This window comes from Gorilla gorilla, chromosome 14 (genome assembly GCF_029281585.2).
Source record: "Gorilla gorilla gorilla isolate KB3781 chromosome 14, NHGRI_mGorGor1-v2.1_pri, whole genome shotgun sequence".
NCBI lineage: Eukaryota > Metazoa > Chordata > Mammalia > Primates > Hominidae > Gorilla > Gorilla gorilla.
Window position 1 is genome coordinate 39,124,856 of NC_073238.2, and position 26,044 is coordinate 39,150,899.

Consider the following 26,044-nt stretch of genomic DNA (forward strand, 5'->3'; position numbering starts at 1 on the left):
TCTGATAAACAGAATTAAAAGTTAGATGGTTTGTCCTAAAAAACATGGGGAGAGAAAAAAGTTCTAGTTAATTGAGGGTTCTAGATTGAGTTTTTGTTGTTTTAAACTTTGTGCCATTTTTATAAAAGCTTAAACCTTTGCAGATGATCACTGGCCTGAGTTAACTTTCATTCACCTTGGTCCTCCTGGAACTTGGTTGAGTTCCATAAAACAATTAAGAATATAACAAAACACTTCTTCAATGAATGTATTTTTCTGAATCTAAAAGCTTTGAACTGATTTCTTTATATAATGGCACACAGTAACCTAAAATAAAATGTTCAGTAATTTGTATATGTTACAGACAACACTGACCATTTATATCTGCAAAATGCTACTCTAACTCCTAGCGACTATGACATTATTCTACAAGAAATGTCATGTGTGCAAATGAAAGAAATTAAGTTTCCAATTTTTAAAAAAATTGCCTCATTTAGGCTGGGTGCGGTGGCTCAGGCCTGTAATCCCAGCACTTTGGAAGGCCAAGGTGGGCAGATCATTTGAGGTCAGGAGTTCAAGACCAGCCTGGCCAACATGGTGAAACCCCGTCTCTACTAAAAATACAAAAAAAATTAGCTGGGCGTGGTGGCGCGACAGTGTCTGTAGTCCCAGCTACTCGGGAGGCTCAGGCAGGAGAATCACTTGAACCCAGGAGGCAGAGGTTGCAGTGAGCTGAGATCATGCCACTGCACTCCAGCCTGGGCGACAGAGTGAGACTCTGTCTCCAAAAAAAAAAAAAAAAAAAAATGCCTCATTTACTATATTTTGTGACATATTTCTTTCCCCAAACTTTCTTAATGGTTTTACAGAAATTCTGGAAGATAATGTGCTCTTAGTTGAGCTTTTCAATTCTCTTGGTGCTCCTGAAATGACTACTACTAGTATTAATGACCAGCTAGTTAAAGAGGGCCTAGCATCTTACGAAATAGGGTAAGTAGATGTGTAAACTTTCATTGTTAGTTCATGTTCTTATGTAACATTGTAATTGCAAGAAGGGAAACTGGCATATCATTCCCCATTGGAGATAAGCTTAGACTGTAGACCTGAGAATTTTCCCTGTCCTGGACCAGAAAAAATAGAAAATAACTGGAGTCATTAATGAGGACTAGAGTGACTTTTCCCTCCATTACTAAGGAACCCAGAAACCAAGAGAAAGGCTCCTTGAGAGTGCTTCTAAGGAAAGGAGACTGCCGTCTTATTTCTGCTTAGGAAGCCCCTTGTGCCTGATTGAGAAAGGAATTGGGAAGAGAAATGGCAGGATGGAGAATAAGCATAGTGGTAGAGTAGCTTACATTTCCATTTGTAGAAATGATAATTTTCCTGGATTCAAGTGGATACTTTGAATGATAACCAGGCTTGAGCCATTGTGCTAATACTCACCCAGGACAGGCTAGTGGTTAGGGTGACCCCAGAAGCAGAAGAGTAGAGTGGTGGCAAGGACAGGTGGGAGGGTTTTGAGGTCAAGACAAAGAATTCTTCCACAACAGGGACTTGTGCAGTGGGAGTGGTCCTGGAGGAGGCTGAGATGGGCGGATCACTTGAGAGGAGTTTGAGACCAGCCTGTCCAATATGTTGTAACCCCATCTCCACTAAAAATAAAAAAATTAGCTGGGCGTGGTGGCGTGCGTGCCTATAGTCCCAGCTACTCGGGAGGCTGAGGCAGAAGAATCACTTGAACCCAGGAGGCGGAGGTTGCAGTGAGCTGAGATTGTGTCACTGCACTCCAGAGTGTCTGACAGAGCAAGACTCTGTCTAAAAAAGAAAAAAGAAAGCCAGTATTCAGATAGCACTCACATGTGATGCCTGTCAGCATAAGCCAAAGAAGTAGTGACACCCCATAGAGGCCTGCAGTGACTCATACTAGTATTAATGATCTGTGGACATGCTTTCCTGCTCACTCTCATGCTGGAGGAGCTAGAATCAGGAGCTTTTCCACTATAGGTCTCAAATGAGAGCGGAAAATAAATGAGAATAAACATTCAAATTAATGTTGAACTGGGCCGGGCACAGTGGCTCACGCCTGTAATCCCAGCACTTTGGGAGGCTCAGGCAGGTGGATCATGAGGTCAGGAGTTTCAGACCATCCTGGCCAATAAGGTGAAACCCCATCTCTACTAAAAATACAAAAAATTAGCGGGGCATGGTGGCGGGTGCCTATAATCCCAGCTGCTTGGGAGGCTGAGGCAGGAGAATTGCTTGAACCTGGGAGGCGCAAGCTGCAGTGAGCCAAGATCACATCACTGCACTTCAGCCTGGGTGACAGAGCGAGACTCCATTTCAAAAAAAAAAAAAAATTTTGGATTGAATCTTCTCCTTTCTTTTTAAAGTGAGGGTTATTGAAGTATAACTTATATACAGTAAAAAGTCACCTGTTTTAGGTCCACAGTTAAATGAATTTTGACAAAAATAGTCATATAAGCATCATCACAGTCGAGATACAGACCTGAGCAAATGCAAACAAATATTTTGCATGCAGTTCTTTTCATTAACTTTTCTTGTTTTTCAGATACATCCTCAAACATAATTCTCAAAAGCATATTGAAATTTGGGATCCTTCTCCAGAAGAAATTATTTCAAATGAAGTACACAACTTAAATCCTGTGTCTGCAAAATCTCTACCTAATGAGAATTTTCAGTCACTTTATAATAAGGAATTGCCTGTGCATATCTGTAATGTAATATCTCCTGAGAAGATTTATGTTCAGTGGTTGTTAACTGAAAACTTACTTAATAGGTATTATATATATATAATATATAAGGAAAATATTGCATATGATTTTATCCTTTATATATTCTGTTTCAAAGATCTAGAAGTCATAAATGTAGATTTTACTAGCAAAATTATTTTAACTAAGTAGTCTCAGCTAGTTAGAAGTATGAAAATAGGGTATCTGTTGGCTGTTTTCACTGTATTAGAATTTATTCATTCTACAAATACCTATTGAGCACCTACTATATGATAACCAGTATTATAAGTGTTAGGGATACCCTGGTATAAAACATAGACAAATCTTTGTTATCATGTAGCTTAAACTCTAGTAGAGGGAGAGAGAGTGAACATATAAAATTTTTAGTGTGGCAGATGGTGATAAGGGAAATAGAAAAAAATAAAGCGTTTAGGGAGGAAGGCACTTTTAGGATGGTCAAAGAAGACCTCAGAGACAGTGACTTTTGAAACAGGCCCCAAAGAAGGAAGGAGGGAGGTAAGCCATATAAGTGTCTGAGGGAAGTTTAATCTCAGGCAGAAGGAAGAGCTAGTTCAAAAACCTGAGGAAGAAATACACTTGTACATTCAAGGAAGAACGAGGTGCCCAGCTTGGCTGGAGCGGAATGAGCAAGCGGGGATTGTAGAAAACATGTAGCCAGAGAATTATATAAGAAAAGGTTTGGAAAGTTAAATATTTTTTATCTCTATAGTTTAGAAGAAAAGATGATAGCTGCTTATGAAAACTCAAAATGGGAACCTGTTAAATGGGAAAATGATATGCACTGTGCTGTTAAGATCCAAGATAAAAATCAGTGGCGAAGAGGCCAGATCATCAGAATGGTTACAGACACATTGGTAGAGGTAAATTACAGAGTTAAAAGTGTAATTGTGAAGGTGAATGCATTTTGTATTTTTTTCCCTGGAGTTAAAACAGTTTTCATTGAGTTTTTCAGTTTGCCAAAAAAATATTTCGAAGTGTTGTTTGTCTGTAGACTTAAAGTTATTATTTTCTTAGGTCTTGCTGTATGATGTGGGTGTTGAACTAGTAGTGAATGTTGACTGTTTAAGAAAACTTCAAGAAAATCTAAAGACAATGGGAAGACTCTCTTTGGAATGTTCTCTGGTTGACATAAGGTAGTTTTTAGCTGAGTAATTTTCTCATTATTTTAAATATTTTTAAATGCGTTCTCGTCAGTTTTAATTTTGCTAAGATACTATGAAATTTTCCTAAAATTTAGTTAATTTTGGACTTCAAGAGGGAAAGAGAGAAGTTTGGAGCACGTAAATTTAGTGGCATTAAGAAATAGAGATAGGTGAGTATGAAAGTGCCTAGATAGAATTCAAACTGTTGAATATTAAAAATTTTACTTTGAGGAACAACAAACACAGAAATAAATTGTGTAAGTTTAGAATTGCATAGAAAGCTAAAAATATGTAAATTACCAAAAAGAGTGAATTTGTGGAGGATTCTGGGAAAATGACAGAACAGTTTTAGTCTACTGGAATCCCACTATAAAAACAGCAACTTGGATAGTAAAACTAAAGACTACACAGTCAATATCTACAACAAAATCAGATGACAAGTAACTTCTGTGAGCCCTCAAATATTAGCAGGTGGGGTACACCATGAACCAGGACCTTTACAGTATCAACACTGGTGTGGCAGGATTTGGAGGGAAGGCAGACTAGGATTCCAACAGCTTTGAGAATAGGAATCGGCAACAGTATTTCACTGGCGCATGCAGGCTAATCTGAGAATAGCAGCCAAAAACTAAGGGATAAGGCAGGTTGCAGTTCTTATCTGAATGCAAGAAAGAGATCTGTAAATGTGCCAAACTCCCACAATACTGGAGCGTTTTTAGCCGTGTAACCTCTTGAAAGTAAACTGAAACTCTTTTCCATAACCCCACACTGAGAAGAAATTGCTGGGAATAGACTTCAATTTGAGCAAGACAGGCAGTGGAGCAAAGGAAAGAAAAGATCCAGATGAAAGGAGGGGAAAGGGCCAGGTGAGGTGGCTCACACCTGTAATCCCAGCACTTTGGGACACTAAGGCAGGAACATCACTTGAGGCCAGGAGTTCAGGCCTGCAGTGAGCTATGATTGTGCTACTGCACTCCAGCCTGACACAGTGATTTTTTAACCTAAATATAGAATTTTACAGTTTTTCCCGCCAAATTTCTTCTAATTGGTTTTGAAACTCAGATATTTGATTTTGTTATTCCATGTGGAGGCTGCCCCATCTAATGTTGTGTTATCTGTAGATTTGAAAGCATACCTCTGTCAGAGTTGTAGTCTACAGTTTATGAGCTAAATCGAACTAATATGCACTTGGCCTGCAGAATGTTTTTTGAACTATGGCATATTAACTCTTTAAAAAACTAGTAAATTTCACATAAAAATTTGAGTTTCTTTTATTGGCAAAAATTGGATATCTAGCCTCTAAGCCAAAAATAACTGGCCTTCCCCCAGAGGTTCAGAACAGTTGTTAACTTTTGTTAAATAAACCCTAGCTGCTATTCACCATAGAATACCAGATAAAATTGTACATATAGGAAACAGCTCTATCATTAAGTCTACTGGCAGATCGTTTGTTATTGCTTTGATATGCTACCACAGTTATCCAAATCACTTGGGGTAGCTTGTAGTTCTAGACCAGGGTGTCCAAACTTTTGGTTTCTCTGGGCCACATTGGAAGAAGAATTATTGTCTTGGGCCACACATAAAATACACTGACAGTAATAATAGCTGATGAGCTAAAAAAAATTGAAAAAAATCTCATAATGTTCTAAGAAAGTTTATGAATTTGTGTTGGGCTACATTCAAAGCTGTCCTGGGCCGCGTGCAGGTTGGATAAGCTTGTTTTAGATTGTCTCAAATTTGATCACTGACTTGAAGCCAATTGCATGTTATTTGGCTAAAAGACATATATACACATGCACACACTTAGGTATACATATATGTGTAGGCTTTTCAGACATGGATTATAAATAGGAATATTAGAAATATGTTTACCAGTAAAGCTAAAAGATTCGAAAGACCCTTTCAGCATTATTATAAAAACTTTAATGAACCTGTGTGTGATTTTTTTTTTTAAGAAATAAACCATACTGGTTTATCTAGCTTATTTGTATCTCATCTGCAAGGATCTCATGAGAGAACTCCAGATACACTATACAATATACCTTAACATTTATTGTCTACTAGGACAGGCATTGTATGATGTGCTTTACGTGTGTTAGTTTAGTTCTCACAATAATACCGACATGGAACTATTATTATCTTCATATTACAATTGAAGAAACTTCATGATGAGAAATTAAGTACCTTACCCAAAGTTATCTATATAAATCTAACATTGGTTTGATTTATCTGTTTTGGGAACCTGATCTTTTTATTTATTTATTTATTTATTTTTTTTTTTTTTTGAGACAGAGTCTCCCTCTGTTGCCCAGGCTGGAGTGCAGTGGCGTCATCTTGGCTCACCGCAACCTTTGCCTCCCAGATTCAAGCGATTCTCCCACCTCAGCCTCCCGAGTAGCTGGAATTACAGGCGTGTGCCACCATGCCCGGCTAAGTTTTGTATTTTTAGTAGAGATGAGTTTTCACCATGTTGGCTAGGCTGGTCTCAAATTCCTGACCTCAAGTGATCTGCCTGCCTCGGCCTCCCAAGGTGCTGGGATTATGGCGTGAGTCACCACGCCTGGCCTAAAAATTGATATTATAATAGGATAGCTTCTTTTTTTAAAATTTGTTTTATTCCCTAAAGATCCTTATTCTGATAGGATACCTTCTTCTTAATGACCCATTTCTCTAATCTTACAGGCACCTCTTCCTATTGTCTGTGATCACTGATGGTGACAATGGGACACTAAATCTTTTCAGTGCCCTGGAATGGAAGTCTCAGCTCACATACTATATAAATCCTATCTTAGTTTTCACTTTGACATTAAATAGTTCAATCAGAATAATTGAACAGAATTATATCAGTCCTTTAATTGTACCTAACAGTACAGAGAATGTGTTTGTGTACATACTTTAAATGGTATCTTATGGACTAGAATGGAATACCATTATCATTTTAAAAGCCTAATAATAGCTAACCTTTAAGAACTTCTGGAACCTGCATTAATTGTCTTAAAGACACTATTTCACTTAATCCTAACAACAAACCTTAAAGATATAAATACTATTTATAGGTAAGGAAATTGAATATTTAAGAGGTTAAGTATTTTATTATCTGGATAAAATATCTGCTGACTGTTGAGTTAGGATTATAAACACTGTCTGAACCCAGAACCGGGACTCTAACCACTCTGTTTTACTGTCATTTTAAGAAATCCCTTTTAACAGATTGTTCTTAGGTTGATAAAATAGATATTACACTCAGTTTGACATTAAGAACATTCATGGCCAGACGCGGTGGCCCACGCATGTAAACCCAGCACTTTGGGAGGCTGAGGCAGGCAGATCACTTGAGGTCAGGAGTTTAAGACCAGCCTGGCCAACATGGTGAAACTTCGTCTCTACTAAAAATACAAAAATTAGCCAGGTGTGGTGGCAGGCACCTGTCATCCCAGCTACTTGGAAGGCTAAGGTAGGGAGAATTGCTTGAACCTAGGAGGCAGAAGTTGCAGTGAGCCAAGATTGTGCCACTGCACTCCAGCCTGGGCGACACAGTGAGACTCTGTCTCAAAAAAAAAACATAACAAAAAAATCACATTGTTGTGTAGCATTTACCACCATTTCATCTCAAGAACTTTTTCATCTTCCCTAACTGAAATTCTATATTCATACATTTTTTAAATGTTAATATTTATATCCATAATAAATCAATGGATAACCTTGATGTTACATTGACTTATATTTATATACCATCGTAATAAATAAACCATAACTGGTTCCAAGAGTTCCTAACAATTTAAGCTTCTTAGCACATAAGAACTCTCTCTGGGCTTTACAATAAGTAGTATAGCACATTTACGAAATCCTGTTTGGCCAAGTTATGTGCCTAGTTGATTTGGTTAGTTCACCCATATAAGCCATGTTACTGTGAAAAGATTGACCAGGCGAAGCTGAGTGTGGTGGCATACACCTTTAGCCCCAGCTACTCAGGAGACCAAGATGGGAGGATCCGTTGAGCCCATGAGTTCAAGTCCAGCCTGGGCAACATAATGAGGCCCTGTCTCTTAAAAAAATTGACCAGAATTAATTGTTTACTCAGTTAATCGGCTAGCTCAATGAAACTCTGGAACTAGAAACCATATTTAGAGAGCCTATAGGGCCTGCATTATGTTATCTGTAATCTCTTCTGTGTTACCAGTTCTTTATTCTTGGAGATAGATTTGCTGGTTAGAGACATCTAAGGCAAGCTTGTCCAACCCACAGCCCACAGGCCACGTGCAGCCCAGGATGGCTTTGAATGCAACCCAACACAAATTTGTAAACTTTCATAAACATTATGAAATTTTTTTGAGTTTTTTGTTTTGTTTTGTTTTTAGCTCATCAGCTACATTAGTGTATTTTATGTGTGGCCCAAAACAATTCTTCCAGTGTGGCCCAGGGAAGCCAAAAGATTGGACACGTCTGCAGTCACTCAGTTTCAACTCTGCAAACTAAAATGGATGATGAAATTGGATACTCTGCATTTCATTTGTCTGTCAGATATTTATTGAGCATTTTTTTAAACTATGCATTACTGTCTGACAGTATTTGCTGAAAGCTTAGGCTATGGTACTGCTAAATTTTAGTCATTTAAAACTGTATTACCACATCTATCAGATAATGTAAAAAATTTTGTTGAATCAGTAATTAAAATTTCTGGTATTTCTATTATTTATGGGTAGCAATTCAAGTTAGATTTGAAATCCAGAGAACTTCCAAAGATGGGCGGTGGAATCATCATTACAAAGAGACTTTTTTTCTTTCTATTAAATATTTCTGGAATGGCTTCTATGTGACAGGCACTATACTAGTCATTAGGGAATATGATGATGCACATAATACATCATCATTCCTGTTCTCTTGGAGTTTACAGTCTAGTTGACATACATGAATTGTATATAATGACTTAAAAAGTATTTAAAATATACCTGTTTTTTACTGGTCCTCAATGTAGCTGCAGAAAAGATACACATAAATAAGTTAATATGTAATATGGGCCCTCAGTAAAATAGAGGGATGAAAAAAAGATAGGAAAATGAGGGAAAAAATTGTAAAAATAATACGAATCCATGTTTAAATTTTTTTTTTACTACATATAGTTGGTTCAAACTATGAGTGTATATGTGTGTAAATATAGTGTTTTTTGTATATTTCAATATTGTATGCTATTTTTATAAAACAAGTTGCCATTGTTTTCTGTTGTAGACCAGCTGGTGGGAGTGACAAGTGGACAGCAACAGCTTGTGACTGTCTTTCATTGTACCTGACTGGAGCTGTAGCAACTATAATCTTACAGGTGGATAGTGAGGTAACAAGTTACAAGAGATATGTGCTGATGATCTCAGTGTTTCCATCGATTCCATTTATTTTCTTTCTTGTAGAGAAAATAGCAGCCAACTATTTGGATTTTGTTACGAATTTTGTCGGTTTTATTTCAAAGTATAAGAGGCATATATCTTTTCAGACCACTTCAAAAATATTCTTTGCTTTCTTTTTTCTAATTTAAATGTTTTATTACATTGAGTAGAATTTTATAATTCATTTTATTACTATTTATGTGCTTTCTCCAGTTTTATACCTTTTTCCATATGAAGCAGAATATATGTTTTGTAGTTCTTTTGCTTTTTGTAGGAGAAAAAAGGCACAGGTTGGAAAATATACTTTGATTCTCTAATTTACAGAGAATGCAAAAGAATAAAGAAACTTGTTAACTGATGTTGTATTCCTCACTCCCCAACTCCCCATTCTGTGACTGGAAAAAAAAGTTTCCAGTTTGATTTTTTTTCTTTAATTTCACCTTGACATTGAGGTTTTCCTGATGCATTTCACAAAATAACTCTCTGTTCCACTCTCTTCCATGCTGTTTGCTTTTTTTAAGATGGAGTTTTGCTCTTGTGGCCCAGGCTGGAGTGCAATGGCGCGATCTCGGCTCACCGCAATCTCCAACTCCCAGGTTCAAGAGCTTCTCCTGCCTCAGCCTCCCGAGTAGCTGGGACTACAGGCATGCGCCACCATGCCTGGCTAATTTTGTATTTTCAGTAAAGACGGGGTTTCTCCATGTTGGTCAGGCTGGTCTCAAACTCCCGACCTCAAGTGATCCGCCCACTTCCGCCTCTCAAAGTGCTGGGATTACAGGCGTGAGCCACCGCACTCAGCCCAGTGCTATTTTTTGATGTGTTTAGATATCAAAATGACTCAGTTGGGAATATTTCTTGCTTAGAGAAATGTAGAAGAACCGCCTGTGAAATGTACATTGTTTATATGAAGATTTCATTTTGGTGTTTCATATTTACTCTGCTCTTAAATCACTGCAGGAAAACAACACAACATGGCCATTACCTGTGAAAATTTTCTGCAGAGATGAAAAAGGAGAGCGTGTTGATGTTTCTAAATATTTGATTAAAAAGGGTTTGGCTTTGAGAGAAAGGAGGTATAGACTTTTTAAAAAAAATTTTGACATCAGTTTGTGATGGATGCCTCTTAGTTGCGTGTGCAAATCTTCTTATGTGTGCTTTCAAGTCTGAATTGCATCTTGTTTGCTCTTAAAGATTTATAAGCTGACCCTGAGGAGCCAGCTCAGAAATAGATTCCTTCAGAATTGCTCATTTCATTTTTCAGGCATGTCAGTTCTTGCACACTTAAGCCTGTTTACTGACATACTTGCTTTTGTAATTTCCCCTCTCCTTTGACATTTACACTGTAAACCAAAGAAAAAGAGAACAATGTAGTGGATACCAGATCTGAGCCCTTTGGTATCCTTTGCTTAGACATAAATGTTTAGGCTTTATTTTAGAAATTCTGGTAGGTATATACCTACTAGACGTATTTATATGAAATGTAAATGTATTTATATGAAACAGGATGAGTAACAAATAAATAATTGAACAGTATTTACGTTTAAAGATCCTTTTGGGTTCTATGTTTGGAGTTTAAGCACCTTTGGTCCAGGGACAGGATCAGGATATGATTGTGGCCCTAGCTTAATCTTTTCTCTGTCTCTCTCTTTTTTTTTTTTTTTTTTTTTTTTTTCTGAGACGGAGTCTGGCTCTGTCACCCAGGCTGGAGTGCAGTGGCACAATCTCGGCTCACTGCAAGCTCCACCTCCCAGGTTCACGCCATTCTCCTGCCTCAGCCTCCTGAGTAGCTGGGACTACAGGTGGCCGCCACCTCGCCTGGCTAATTTTTTGTATTTTTAGTAGAGATGGGGTTTCACCGTGTTAGCCAGGATGACCTCGATCTCCTGACCTCGTGATCTGCCCACCTTGGCCTCCCAAAGTGCTGGGATTACAGGTGTGAGCCACCACGCTCGGCCTCTTTTCTCTCTCTTTCTAGAGATTTAGAGGTATGTTGGAATTGGAGACACAAGTCCCAATTAGCCACTTTGTACCATATATGGCCAGATCTCTGTAGATGTGTTTGCCTTAACTTATATCTTACCTTCTTCAGAACAGGGATCCCAGTCCTGATGAAACGGAAAGAGAATTAGAAGTCAGAAAGAAAGTGGGACATGAGGCTAGATATGGGAGATGTGGCCTGGATTGCCCGGGCTTTGGCATACAGCTAATTGCTTTGCCTTTAGGCTAAGGCAGTTCCTTGATAGAAGAAATGTTAGAATGGAAAATGCTAGGCAAGTTAATACTACTGACATTGTCTGCTACCAGTTGTAATGTTCTTTACTGCTTTTACAGACTAAAACTACTAGCTATCTTAAGGCGGTGGTGGGTTGGGGGACTAGCAGGGTATCTGAGGAATTATGTGGCTTTTTCATAAATGCTTTATTTCCATTGACTGATTGATTGATTGATTGATTGATTGAGACAGAGTCTCATTCTGTTGCCCAGGCTTGAGTGCAGTGCTGTGATCTCAGCTCACTACAATCTCTGGCTCCTGGGTTCAAGCGATTCTCGCACCTCAGCCTCCCAAGTAGCTGGGATTACAGGCATGCGCCACCATGCCTGGCTAATTTTTCTATTTGTAGTAGAGACAGGGTTTCATCATGTTGGCCAGGCTGGTCTCGAACTCCTGACCTCAGGTGATCTTCCTGCCTCAGTCTCCCAGAGTGCTGGGATTATAGGCGTGAGCCACCATGCCCGGCCCTTATTTCCTTTTAAAAGTACAGGAGATGAGAAGAAAAAGAAACTTGCTATAATTCCGCTAAAACACAATCAATATTAATATTTCCTCCTAAGATTTTATTTTTTTATACAGTAGGGATACCTACTTTTTTTAATTAGAAGGGAATGATATAAAGTAGAAAAACTGAGTAAATATAGCATATTACCACTTAGGTAATATATGAATATGGTATATTCATATATACGGATAGTACCTTATTGTTTTTTAAGAGACTCATGTTTTCTTTGTATTTTTGGATGCTAATAGCTTGCCAGATGTCTGTTCTATGTGTGGACTAAATTGAAATCATCTTAAAGGTGTTGTATCTTCTAGTAACATTGAATTCATTGTACAATGCTTGAGATATACATATGAAATTTTAAGAGAGCATAGTCTGTAAATATAGAAATTTAAAACATTTACTTAAATTTTTATTGCTTTTTCTCATCAGTCTCATAATTTAAAGTAGTTTTAATTTTAACTGATGCTAATTTTTATGTAACAAATTAGAGCAAATATTTTCTTTCAATTTCATGTATATCTGAAGGATTCTTTTTATGTTGTTTTACCCAGAATTTTATATTTGCTTATGTTTAGATGTGTTCTTTTTTGGATGTTACAGAATTAATAAATTAGATAACAGCCATTCATTATCTGAGAAGTCTCTGGAAGTCCCCCTGGAACAGGAAGATTCAGTAGTTACTAACTGTATTAAAACTAACTTTGACCCTGACAAGAAAACTGCTGACATAATCAGTGAACAGAAAGTGTCTGAATTTCAGGAGAAAATTCTAGAACCAAGAAGCACTAGAGGGTATAAGCCACCAGCTATTCCTAACATGAAAGTATTTGAGGCAACAGTCAGCTGTGTTGGTGATGATGGAACTATATTTGTAGTACCTAAACTATCAGGTGAGACCTTCTATGTTATGTAGGCTCTAGTTCTCTAGTAAGAACGACAGGGATTGAAATACTTTGGGCAACCTCTTGGAACGTTATTTTCACAAGGTTGTTAGGAGGATTAAATGATTTCACACAATGCATGCAAAGTGCTTTTAATAATGCTTAACACATAAAAATCATTTAATGCAGTTTTTCATTATTCTAACATAGCAGTGTTATATAATTATAATTATGTGAGTGCTATTCTCAGTATAAGAAGAAAGGAATTTGGAATTTCCATTTCCATTATTATGGCAGATGAACAACTCTCCCAAGTAAGTCAGATCAGATGCCAATTTTTTTTTTAATGAACATTTACTGAGTTGGCATGAAAGTAAAGAACATACCAAGCTCCAAAACAAACTGAAATCACACACTGGGAGGTAAGCATGTGCCAAAGAAGGCAATCACTCTAGAGTTGCTTCATAACTATAGAACCTTGAGCAACTGTGATAACTACATGAAGTTAAAGAAAAAGGAAATAAAGGTCCAGGCCCCTTTACTCAAAGTGGGAAATCTAATAGGAATTCCTCATGTGAAGATGGGATCCCAAAGGATGACTCCCACAATGGGTCAATGTGCTGATCACATTAAAAATCACTAAAAGTAGAGTTCAAATGAATTTTTTGAAGGTACTATAAAATGTTATTTATGTGAAAGAGTATAAAATGTATTATTTAAATAACAACATTAAGATGAGTAGCCACATACACATTGCCCATGATAAGAAGCAGCATTGCCAGAACCTAAGCAGACTTGTGTTGCCCCACTTGATCACGTCTCCTGTTTTGCCACCCAAGTTACAGCCACTTTTCTGAATTAGCCAATTATCATTTCCTGTGTGCGTCACTAAACAAATTTTTTAGGTTTTCCATCTTTCAAACTTTATGTAACGAGAACCAAAATGTACATATTCTTTTGTGACTTTTCATCAAACTGTTCGAGATTTGTCCACCTTGGCGCATTTCACTATATTTCATTCATTTTTTAAATGAATTAATAGCATTTCCATGAATGATTATATCTCAGTATCTGTTCTATTGATAGACACGTGTTTCTAGATTTTCTGTGATTACAAAAAATCCTACTATGAACATTCTTGTACCTGTCTCTTGTTACACAAGCAGAATTTTTCTAGGGCACATAATCTAGTGAACAGAATTGGTAATCATTGGCCAGGCACGGTGGCTCATGCCTGTCATCCCAGCACTTTGGGAGGCCGAGGTGGGTGGATCACAAGGTCAGGAGTTTGAGACCAGCCTGGCCAACATGGTGAAACCCCATCTCTACTAAAAATATAAAAATTAGCTGGACATGGTGGCACGAACCTGTAATCCCAGCTACTCAGGAGGCTGAGGCAGGAGAATCATTTGAACCCGGGAGGCAGAGGTTGCAGTGAGCCCGAATTGTGCCACTGCTTTCCAGCCTGGACAATAGAGTGAGTGAGACTCCATTAAAAAAATAAAATTGGTGGATAATTTCTAGGTAATGTCAAATTGTTTTTCAAAGTTGTTTATAGCAGTTTACACTCATCACTACCAGTGCATGAAGAGTCTCGTTACCCCACATCCTTGCTAACACTTAATAAGGTCAGATTAAGTTCTCCCTATCCTATTGGATGTGAAATTGTCTCTCACTATGGCTTTAATTAGCATTTCCTTGACTTCTTATGGCGTAAACATCATTTCTTCTATTTGAGTCGTTTGTATTTCTGTGTTTTTGGAATGCCTATCCATGTCTTCGCTCACTTTCCATTAAGTCATTGCTTTCTGATTCATAGTTCTTAATATATCCTGAACACTTATCCCTTCTTGGTTTTATGTGTTCCAGGTATCTTCTCTCAGTTTCTTACTTGTCTTTTCAGTGTCTTTTGGGAGTTTCTGGATGAACAGAAGGTCTTAATGTAATTTTATCAATCTTCTTTGTTTTTTGGTTTTGTATCTCATTTTAAATGCTTTCTTGGGCCAGGCGCAGTGGCTCATGCCTGTAATCCTAGCACTTTTGAGAGGCCTAGGTGGGTGGATCACAAAGTCAGGAGTTTCAGACCAGCCTGGCCAATGTGGTGAAACCCCATCTCTACTAAAAATACAAAAATTAGCTGGGCGTGGTGGCAGGCACCTGTAGTCCCAGCTACTCAGGAGGCTGAGGCAGAAGAATCGCTTGAACCTGGGAGGCAGAGGTTGCCGTGAGCCAAGATTGCGCCACTGCACTCCAGCCTGGGTGACAGAGCAAGAATCCATCTCAAAAAAAAAAAAAAAAAAATCCTTTCTTACTCTGATGTCAGAAAGCTATTTCATTATATGATCTTGTAAAAAAATGTTTATAGTTTTGTTTTTTTACATAAAGTCTTTAAGCTATCCCGGAATTGATTTTTCAGTAGGTAAGAAGAAGAGATCCAATTTTTTTTATAGGTTTAGTTAATAGTCCTAGCTCATCGGCTTATACTCCACACATTCCCCACTGATCTGCAGTGCTAACTTTGTCAAAGATTAAGGTTCCATATATGCACGAGTTGTTTCTGAACTTTCTGTTCTGTGTTAGTGCTATTTATCCCTACACCAATACCAGTTTTTTTCCTGAAGATAGCCTATACTACTTTTAGTGTGTATACAAGTTACTTTGTTGTGTATCCTATAACGCTTGAAATCCATGGGATTTCTTGTTTTTCTTTAGGTGCATCTTGGCTTCTTAAATTGTGTGTTTTATTCACTGTACCCTATTGTTTCTGTGGGAGACACTGTGTTCAAAGTGTTGCAAGGTCACAAAGCAAAGGCAAAGTTAGGCTAGAGATGAGGAAAGGTAACTTTTTTGAGAAATGCTCCAAACCCCATGGCTTTGGAAATATAGATAGATATGGACAGGGAAAAAATACTGGTAGACCTTTTTAGAGTTAGGAACTTTAGGGAGGTAGGCATAGATCAGACAAAGGGGTTCAGCCTGGCTGGAAGAATAGAAGTAATGAAGTTTGGTAAGAATAAGGGAAATTAGGTATATGATGAAGTAGTTGGGTTTTTAGCATCATGATATATGAGGGCTGCCACTCAGGATTTTACTCTTTCCTCCATGATTTCAATATTTTTGTGCATCTGTAAACCTTGGGATCCTTGAGAATATAAAAATCCTGGAGCCCCATTTTTTTTGTACACCTAAGAGTGGCAATGACACATGTGGTTGGCGGAATTTAGAACTTAGGCCACCAGTGATTATGTAGACATCCTCAGTACTCTCCCAGCATGGAAGAGAAGCAACATGAAACCAGTTTCTATAGGCTGCTAAAATGACTCTTAGATCAGGACTAGCATAAATTAACCTGCTTTCCACCATTGTGTCTCCCTTATTTTCCTCACCTTGGGACTAAGATGCTGGGGGTGTGGGTGGAGGGTTTCCAAGTTTGTAAGACCTGTCACTTACACAAGTTTGGAGGCTCTCTATGAAAAAAGAATACAGGCTGGGTGCGGTGGCTTACGCCTGTAATCTCAGCACTTCAGGTCAAGGCAGGAAGATTGCTTAAGCCCAGGAGTTTGCGACCAGGCTGGGCAACATGGTGAGACCCCATCGCTACAAAACATGCAAAGATTAGTTGGCCATGGTGGTGCATGCCTGGGTCTCAGCTGCTCAGGAAACTGAGGCAGGAGGATTGCTTGAGCCCAGGAGGTCAAGGCTTGTAGTGAGCTGCGTTCATGCCACTGCTCCAGCCTGGGCAACAGAGTAGACCCTGTCTCATTTTCTAAAACTAAAATAAATACAGAAGTTTATATTTCTTGAGAATGAGAAAAGAAATCACAACAAATAACTGGAGCTTTAGGAACTTTTGAGAATATTCAGGTCCCTCATGAGATCTTTAGGCTTATGTGCAAATGCTGCAAATGCTTCCTGACTGTAACCTGGGCCCATCAGAATAGTCGATAACTCTAGCACTCGTAGGGCTTAGTGTCATTAGCTCCTAATTAGTACCTATGGATAAGGGTATGGTAGCTATGAATTTACTGAAATTTTTCTCTCATTTGTTGATCTCCTAAATATATTTTTTAATTTGAAAGACAATAAAATCGGTACAATTGGCCGTTCTAGAAAAAATAACGTTTGAGACCTGTAGTAATAATACTTAACCCAGAAACTTTGCTTGACATGTATAAATAGTCATTGTTCAAACTAGTAGCCTGTTATCTGCCAGGCAGTGTGCTGGATGCTTTACATTTAATCCTCCTGCAGCACTTGATGATACTGACAGGTACTGTTATTCCCAGAAGGTGCTGTTACACCCAGAATAGGTGGTGGTATTATGGAAGGATAAACTGAGGCTTATTGGAGGTAGGGGAACTACCCAAGATCACACAACTAAAGCAGTAAGATGGGAATGGTAACTGACTCCAGAGCTTACCTTCTATGGTATCAGTTATGGATATATATATATATGTATATATATATGTATATATATATGTATATATATGTATATATATGTATATATATATGTATATATGTATATATGTATATATATGTATATATATATGTATGTATATATGTATATATATGTATATATGTATATATATGTATATATATGTATATATATACGTATATATGTGTATATATACGTATATATGTGTATATATACGTGTATATATGTGTATATATACGTGTATATATATACATATATACGTGTATATATGTACATATATACGTGTATATATGTACATATATACGTGTATATATGTATATATATACGTATATATATGTATATATATGTGTATATATATATGTTTACTGTGGAACTAATGGGCCAATTAGCAATAAAAGCAAAATTGAAATTTTAATTTATATTCCCATCATCATACTGTATCTAAGCAACAAGTAGTATATAACCTGTGTCCTGTTTTACTTAGGGCTGTCAAACTGACCCTATTTTGAATTGGTAGTACTTTCATATTAGGCTAGCTGGTATGTGTTTAGAGCTCCTTATGGTGTTTGTACTCTCAAAATATAATCAAAGATCATAATATTGTTTATATGCTATTACTAGTATGTTTTAAAACACACAGATTTTTACGAAAGTTCTGTTTGGGGGACTGGTTTTTAATTATACTACTGAAGAAATGAAGTTATTAAATTGACAAATGATAGGGAATTTTCCTTAATGCTTTCTATCTTTAATACTTTTTTTCAGAATTTGAGCTAATAAAAATGACAAATGAAATTCAAAGTAATTTAAAATGCCTTGGTCTTTTGGAGCCTTATTTCTGGAAAAAAGGAGAAGCATGTGCAGTAAGAGGATCCGATACTCTGTGGTATCGTGGCAAGGTGATGGAGGTTGTAGGTGGCGCCGTCAGAGTGAGTCTGATATTCTTTTGTGACAATTCTAAAGCTAAATGCTATAGCATTAGTCTTGTGCATTTGAACACGAGAAAGTTGGATTAAAACATCTTTTGATGAAAATTGTGTAGGAATATCGGTTATATTGTACTTTTATTTGTAATAATTTTTTGTTTTATTTGCAAATATATTTAGTAACCTGAATAAGCAAAAAATAGGGAGGGATTTGATCATTGGTTAATGGATAGACCTCTTAGTTATAATTGGTAGCCCTGTTTCCACACATAGTGTTAAGTAAAACAGTATGTTTTCCAGTATGTTAAATATCTCGCTAGCAAATTTGTTTATGGCCCTGTTAGTTTTTCAGGATAACGACTAATTTACCTTTCCAGAATAATGAGGTAACTAACACTCAGGTTTCAGTCAAAATCTTCAAAAATAGCTACATCCTTTGAAATATATATATATATATATATAATATAGATGAAAATACCTCTAATACATTGTATTTACTAAGTAAAGGAATGAAATTGATGAAGTACTTCATCATATATTCAGCACTTGAAAACTTTAGTTTTAATTAGGGGTGAGGGGAGAAAAACTTAAGTGAAAAAGTCTTTTTTCCACCTGGACAGGAGTTTATTTTCTGTTTGATGATGATAACTAATGATTACATAGCACTTCAGGTTTTTTAGCTTCCTTCACATATATGCATTTATATTTTATAATTTGTTTACAGTTATCCTAGACATAGATTGTTATTCCCATTTTACTAATAAGAAAATTGAAATTTAGGTTCAGTGACCTGCCAGGGTCACTGGGTAGTAATGCTAGAGTTAATATCCAAGCATCTGATTCCTAAACTTCTGATTCTAAGTCTTACACTTTCTATTGAACTACAAATTTTTAATGGTTTTCATAGAAGTAAAATAGTTTCAAATTTGGGGTGAGTACTTAAACATCTGGATAGTTATAGGGGTTATCTGAGCAACTTGAATGTATGTGCAAAGTGACATACATTCGAGTTGCTCAGATAACCCCTGACCTTTTTTTCTTTACAAAGGTAAAATGAAATTCAGTGTTCATCAAGTTATCATACTTCATGAACTTTACATTTGCAGAATCTACATAAGATGGTGAACTTTTATAAAAATTCTCATGCTGTCCAAATATCTGTTTATTTTAACTTACTTAAAAGAACTTTGATAGTTTAATCATCACCTTTTATTTTTTTCATGTGGTCATTTTACATTTTTAGTATACACAATGGATTTTTCATTTCTTAATCTGGTATCTTTCAAAGTTTATCCTGTGATTCACATTAAGAAATAAACGTCTCGTGAAACCATATCCTAATTATCTGTGAGGTATTCAGACATTTTTTGTTTGATTCTATTTTATTTTTTAATGGTAATTGCCAAGCAAATCCAATTAAACAGTGATATGTTCATTTCATTATGTTGGGACAGAAGAAATAATTTATTGGCATTCCTTATTCTTAAGACAATTTAGAAATTGAATTATCAAAATTAAAGCATTTCAAAAAGGGATTGCTCTTGAGGAATTTGTAAATCCAATAAAACCCAGTTTTTTTCAAAAAAAGTCTGATGGGTTAAGTGTAAGAAAACCTTTTTACGATGAGGTTTGATACACTATTGGATGAGGGAATAAATACAGTATTTTTTTTTCCTGGAAATTTTTGAAATCCAGATTTTAAACTTTTCAGATGTCTTTTTTTTTTTTTTTTTTTTTTTTTTTTTGCAACAAGTTCTTCCTCTGTCACCAGGCTTGGAGTGCAGTGGCACAGTCGCAGCTCATTGCAGCCTTGACCTCCCGGGCTTAGGCAGTCCTCCCACCTCAGCATCCTGAGTAGCCGGGACTACAGGCGCATACCACCACAGACAGCTAATTTTTTTTATTTTTTGTTAGAGATGGGGTCTTGCCGTGTTCCCAAGGCTGGTCTCAAACTCCTGGGCTCAAACAATCCACCCACCTCTGCCTCCCAGAGTGCTGGGATTATAGGCATGAGCCATCAAGCCCGGCCTGTCTTTTTTCTAATAACAGGAAATTCCTTTTGTCCCCTAGCTTTTAATAATAAATTTTAACTATAAATTGTATTTGTCCTGTTTCAGGTACAATATTTAGATCATGGATTCACTGAAAAGATTCCGCAGTGCCATCTTTACCCTATTTTGCTGTATCCTGATATACCCCAGTTTTGTATTCCTTGTCAGCTCCATAATACCACACCTGTGAGTACATAATAATTTGTGGACTGATTAATTTTAAATATTAGTTTTTATTAATAATTTTTTAGAAATATTTAGAATGTAAAATGAAATTTCAGTTGCAACAAAAAAGTAATAAAACACCAACAAATAAGTTACTAAGACAGCTAAACAGCCTTTATGAAGACAGTTACAAAATTATACTCAAGGCTGTAAAACATCTGCATAAATGAAGAGACATGTTCATAAGTGGGAAGGTATAAGATTGCAAAAGTTTATTTCTTTATCAAATGAAATTACAACAAACTTGAAACTGGAGATCAGATAAAAGAGTGTCTTATTCTGTCTTGCTGCATAACAAATTAAGCTGAGACTTAGTGGTCTAAAACAACAGTAAACTTTCATTATCTCATGCAGTTTCTATGGTTCAGGGATTAGGAGTGGCTTAGCTGGTTTGTTTTGACAAGGGGTCTGTATTAGTCCATTTTCACACTGCTGTAAAGATACTACCTAAGACTGGGTAATTTATGAAGAAAAGAGGGTTAATTGACTCACAGTTCTCCATGGTTGAAGAGGCATTAGGAAACTTACATTTGTGGTGGACGGCGAAAGAGAAGCACATACCTTCTTCACAAGGTTGCAGGAGAAAAAGAGATTGAAGGGGAAACGGCCAAACACTTTCAAAACCATCAGTTCTTGTGAGAACTCACAATCAGCATGGGGGAAACTGCCCCATGATCCAGTCACCTCCCACCAGGTTCCTCTCTCAATACATGGGGATTACAATTCAAGATAAGATTTGGGTGGGGACACAGCCAAACCATATCATGGTACCTTGTGATACGGCCGTCAAGATGTCCACCATAAGTGTAGTCACCTGAAGGATCAACTGGGGACAGAGGGTCCACTTCAGATGGTTGACTCACATTGCTTTGGCAGGAAGCCTCACTTCCTCACCATGTGAACCTCTCAGCGCATAAAGACGTAACAATCACTATTCCTTAATGAATACATATTGCAGGCCTTGTACAAGCACTGCATTGGCATATTGGTCTTTTTTAAAAAGTCTTAAATGTAATGTTTTGTTTTTAAATGTAGGGTGTGTGTGTGTGTTTTCTCACCTCTGGCTGAACAGGTTTATATTTTTAAAGCATAAAATGAGTACTCAAATTATTCATTTTTAAAGATTATTTTTATCATGTATCTATGATATTCTCTGAGAACTGCTTGTGTATTTTGTACTACTATCTGATATTATTTGTTTATGGCTACTTTTGTGTATCTTAATTTGCTTCCTGCTCTGATTTTATGAAAGCATAAAAGAATCTGAGTTTATTAATCTCAAATAGGTTGGGAATGTCTGGCAACCAGATGCAATAGAAGTTCTTCAACAACTGCTTTCAAAGAGAGAGGTGGACATTCACATTATGGTAATTTAAAGTATATATAGTTGGTATAAATTATTTGCCATAAAATATTATAATTAACATAATTTGAGGGATATTTTTGATGATAAGCAATGGTATATACCTTCTTATGTGAATTGCTTGTTAGCATAAAAGAAACTACCAGTTTGGTTCCTGCGCCTGCTTTAAATAAGCCTGCTTTTGAACAAGTTCCTGAGAACTTTCATAACCATTAAAGTCACTAATTTGAAAGATTCTTTATTAACAGCTTGTTTTGTTACAGGGAGCAGTATTAAATTGTTGGATGTGTTTATAATTATATGTAGCAGTTTCCAAGATGGTGCTGAACACTCAGCACTGTCTCGGGTCCAGGTAATTCAGGGAGTCTATCATGATCTGTGTCCTCAAAGCCCTTATCTGGTTAGTGAAACAAGGCAAAAACCTAAAACATTTGCACTACAAAGTAACATGCCAAGAGCTAAGTGACTGGTAAAAACAGTAAATGTAATAGGAATTTAGAGATGGTGAGAATCGAGGTAGCCCTTGTAATGTTCTCCTGACTGGGGAAATGAAATGCACAAAGGTACAGAGAGACATTTTAGGGAAATGGTGTAACTGTTTGACTTGAACAGTGGAGGTTTTGTGAGGAGTAGTGGTAGTGAATAGCATTCAGGAGAGGTAGGGGCCAGTTGCTGGGGTTGGTAGGGAGAGCCTCAGTGGAGGTTTCTGAGCAGTGAGGTAATAAGATCAACCTGCAGCTGCTATGTTTGCAGGGCCTGAATGGGGAGATATATGGTAAGGAAAGTATTTCTGTATTAAAGGATGATGATAGAGTGATAAAAACCTAAAGGAGGCACACACTCACTTACATAAGAAAGTGGCTTTTGTTAGTACTAAGAGTCCCTCCCTAGTTACTTAGTCTCCATGGCAAGTCACTGAAATATGGTAGAGATTGAAATTTTTAGTTTGTCTAGACAGCTTTCATTGCTTCTTCGCTTAATTGACACAGAAGAATAGCTTGTGGTATAGCAAAGGCTGCCAGGTGTCTCAGAGACCATGAATGTGCATGCCACACAACCCAGCTGACAGCAGGGCTTGCCCAGACTCACTCCTCTCCCTTGTACACAAAGGGAGATGCTGACCGAGGGCCTCTTAGGTGCTAGCCTCTGCTCTAGGCCTGGACACACAGCTGGGGGCTGAGCAGTAGGAAATCCCTGCCTTTCTAGAGCTTCCATTTCAGTGGTGGGAAAGAGAAAATAAACTATGAGGAGTATTAGATTAGATAAGAGAGAGGCTGATAGGAATGGCATGGCCAGGGAGGAGGTTCCACTTTAAACATGCATCTGGGAAGACGTCGCTGCAAAGGTAACATTTGAGTCAACACCTTAAAATGGTTAGAGGACAGACCACGCGGGTGCAGGGAGATGAGTGCTGAGGCAGGAGCAGGGCTAGGAGGGAGGGGACTGCATTGGCAGAAGAGGGAATGGTAAGAAGAGATAGGACAAGATCTGCTGGGAGGCAGCAACAGTAATTCAGTGAGGAGCAGTAAAACAGTGAGGAGCAGTGAGTTTGGACAAAGGTGGGATCAGTGGAAATGAAGAGAATTGCTGTAGGTCAGCTTATCAGTTAGGGACACATTCAGTACCCAATAACTGTAAGTGAACTTTATTCAGAGTTTTAAAGTTACCATGATTCCTGCTTTTAGACTGTTTCGAGTCCCACCAATTTTGGATTTTTAAATGAAACTTTATTTCTTCACCTCTGAACATAACCTTTTCTTTCTCTTTGTACGTAGTGTAATTTATTAGTATCATCTAAAGGTGATGTATTTGGGAATTGGAATTATATATAACTAGTTATTTTGTGGTAAATAACTGGAAAACTCTATGAACTTGAAAGTGTATATTACATAAACCAAAGTAGTAGAATTACTCCCTTATAGCGCGTCAAAATACCAGGAAGAAAATTCTATGAAATGAGTCACTAGCCAAACTGTCTAGTTAATACTATGATTGTCAGAAGCTAAATTTGATATTTGCTGACTATAAAAATGTCATCAAGTGGAGTTTATTTTTATGATTATCTTTATTGAACTTTAAATAGGAGTTACCTAAAAATCCATGGGAGAAATTGTCTATTCACCTCTATTTTGATGGAATGTCACTTTCTTATTTTATGGCATACTATAAATACTGTACTTCTGAACATACTGAGGAGATGTTGAAAGAAGTAAGTGAACTATTTTTCTATAAAAATCTAAAGTGTAGAAGTCTAGTTAAAATGTCACATTTTGTCTTACACTGTGCCTTAAATATGATTCTACATATCTGATCTATTAAGAGTCTAGAGGACTTAACACATTTTTGCTGAGAAAGATGAATAGGCTGTGTCATGCATTATAAATGTCCTGTAAAAGACTTTAATTACATTAAGATTCAATTAATGTTTCTGTACCTTCAAACCTAGTGCGATGCCCATGCTATTCAGTGTTGTTTGAATTAGAGATGCACATTCTAAAATCTTTATAGAATTCAGTACCAGCAGAGGGCTCTTGCTCCAGATAAAATATTTTTTCCTTTTACTTGACACAAAAGCCGTGTATTATAAAATTTCTCTCATTTGCCTTCTCACAGGAAACCCAGAGTCACATTTTGAGCTTAGCTTCCATAAGCGGCTCATTCCTTGCCTGGTGCTTCTGTGGTTTAGTACTTTAAAAAATATAGCCTGTTACAAGATATGGTTTCACATTTCAAGCTGCTATAAATCTTTTATAGGAATAGATTATGCATCATTATATTTTATATCACAAGATATTTTTATTTCTAGAGTTGCAGTCTACTTGTTAGACTCTTTAATATTCATTTTGGTGAGAGTACACAACCAAACATTGTTCTATGGATAAAGAAAACTACTTTCTTCTCTCAAATAGAAATCGTGCTATAACTTTGTACCTGTAATCCTCACTGCCAGCTTTTTCTTTAAAGCAGAGGTGTGGTTGTGGGTGAGTGGGGGTGTGTGTGTGTGTAAAAGAAGTTATGTCTGTTATTAAACAGGTTTTATAAAGATTACTTAGTCTTTCTGTTCTAGTTGTACTATTCACTGTGAACATTTTAAAGGGAAAGGTAAGAACTCTCACTCTTATACTAAATGAATTAGCTTTGACATGTGTTAACATATATTTGAGATTTCTTATTGTTGAAAACTTATGGTGAGATTATTCAGAACATTAGATTTTCCTGTAATTGATCTGAAATAAATAAATGAATACCAACAAGGAAATGCACCCAGTTTTTGTGGGGATGAAATATGGAAAGTACCTTAAAACAATATAGCTAAAGGTGATTTTACTCAATACCATATTATTTCAGAAACCAAGATCAGACCATGATAAAAAGTATGAAGAGGAACAATGGGAAATAAGGTTTGAGGTAAGTAACAATCCAAGTATTTTGGAAACTTTGGACACTTCATTAATACAAAGGATCTGATACAGGACAGAAAGCTCTCTTTTATAACAGTTTTATTATTTATATATCATAGAATTTACCTATTGAATATACAGTTCAGTGTTGTTTAATATCGTTCACTGTTTTGTAACCATCACCACTATCTATTTCCAGAACATTTCATCACCCCCAAAAGAAGCCCTGTACCAGCAGCAGTCATTCTGCATTCTTCCTTCCCTAGCTTCATGACAGCCACTTCTGTCCCTATGGATTTGCTTATCCTGTGCATGTCATATAAATGGAATCATACACTATGTGGTCCTTTGTCGCTGGCTTTTCACTTAGCATAACATTTTCAAGGTTCATACATGTTGTATATATATCAGTGCTTCACTTCTTTTTGTTGCTGAATAAAATTCCATTGTATGGATGTATTTTGTTTACCCATTCATCTGTTGATAGACACATGGGTTGTTTCCACCTTATGGTGGTTGCGAGTAATGCTGCTGTCTGATCAGGTACAAGTTTTTATGTAGACATATGTTTTCCCTTCTTTAGGGTATACACCTAGTAGTGGAATTACTGAGTCTGTGGTAACTATGTTTAACATTCTAAAGATCTCCAAGACTGTTTCCCAAAGTGGCAGCATCATTTTACATGTATGTCAGTAGTGTGTGTGCAAGGACCCCA

At 36.9% G+C, this 26,044-nt stretch overlaps 1 protein-coding gene across 12 annotated transcripts in view; it reads left to right on the forward strand.

The window, feature by feature from the left end:
* Positions 1 to 26,044, forward strand: part of RNF17 (ring finger protein 17) — a 140,816-nt gene that overhangs the window by 92,906 nt on the left and 21,866 nt on the right. For 9 of the 12 annotated variants that reach the window (XM_055359692.2, XM_063697201.1, XM_063697202.1 and 6 more), the window contains 12 exons: positions 849 to 969; positions 2,546 to 2,773; positions 3,457 to 3,607; positions 3,762 to 3,880; positions 9,116 to 9,218; positions 10,225 to 10,340; positions 12,648 to 12,937; positions 18,129 to 18,292; positions 20,407 to 20,526; positions 21,852 to 21,932; positions 24,012 to 24,137; positions 25,277 to 25,336. In XM_055359692.2, the coding sequence (XP_055215667.2) occupies positions 849 to 969; positions 2,546 to 2,773; positions 3,457 to 3,607; positions 3,762 to 3,880; positions 9,116 to 9,218; positions 10,225 to 10,340; positions 12,648 to 12,937; positions 18,129 to 18,292; positions 20,407 to 20,526; positions 21,852 to 21,932; positions 24,012 to 24,137; positions 25,277 to 25,336 (1,679 nt within the window). The remainder of the gene's footprint in view (positions 1 to 848; positions 970 to 2,545; positions 2,774 to 3,456; positions 3,608 to 3,761; positions 3,881 to 9,115; positions 9,219 to 10,224; positions 10,341 to 12,647; positions 12,938 to 18,128; positions 18,293 to 20,406; positions 20,527 to 21,851; positions 21,933 to 24,011; positions 24,138 to 25,276; positions 25,337 to 26,044) is intronic. The other 3 variants (XM_055359691.2, XM_031001261.3, XM_019039804.4) reach the window with 1 other exon arrangement.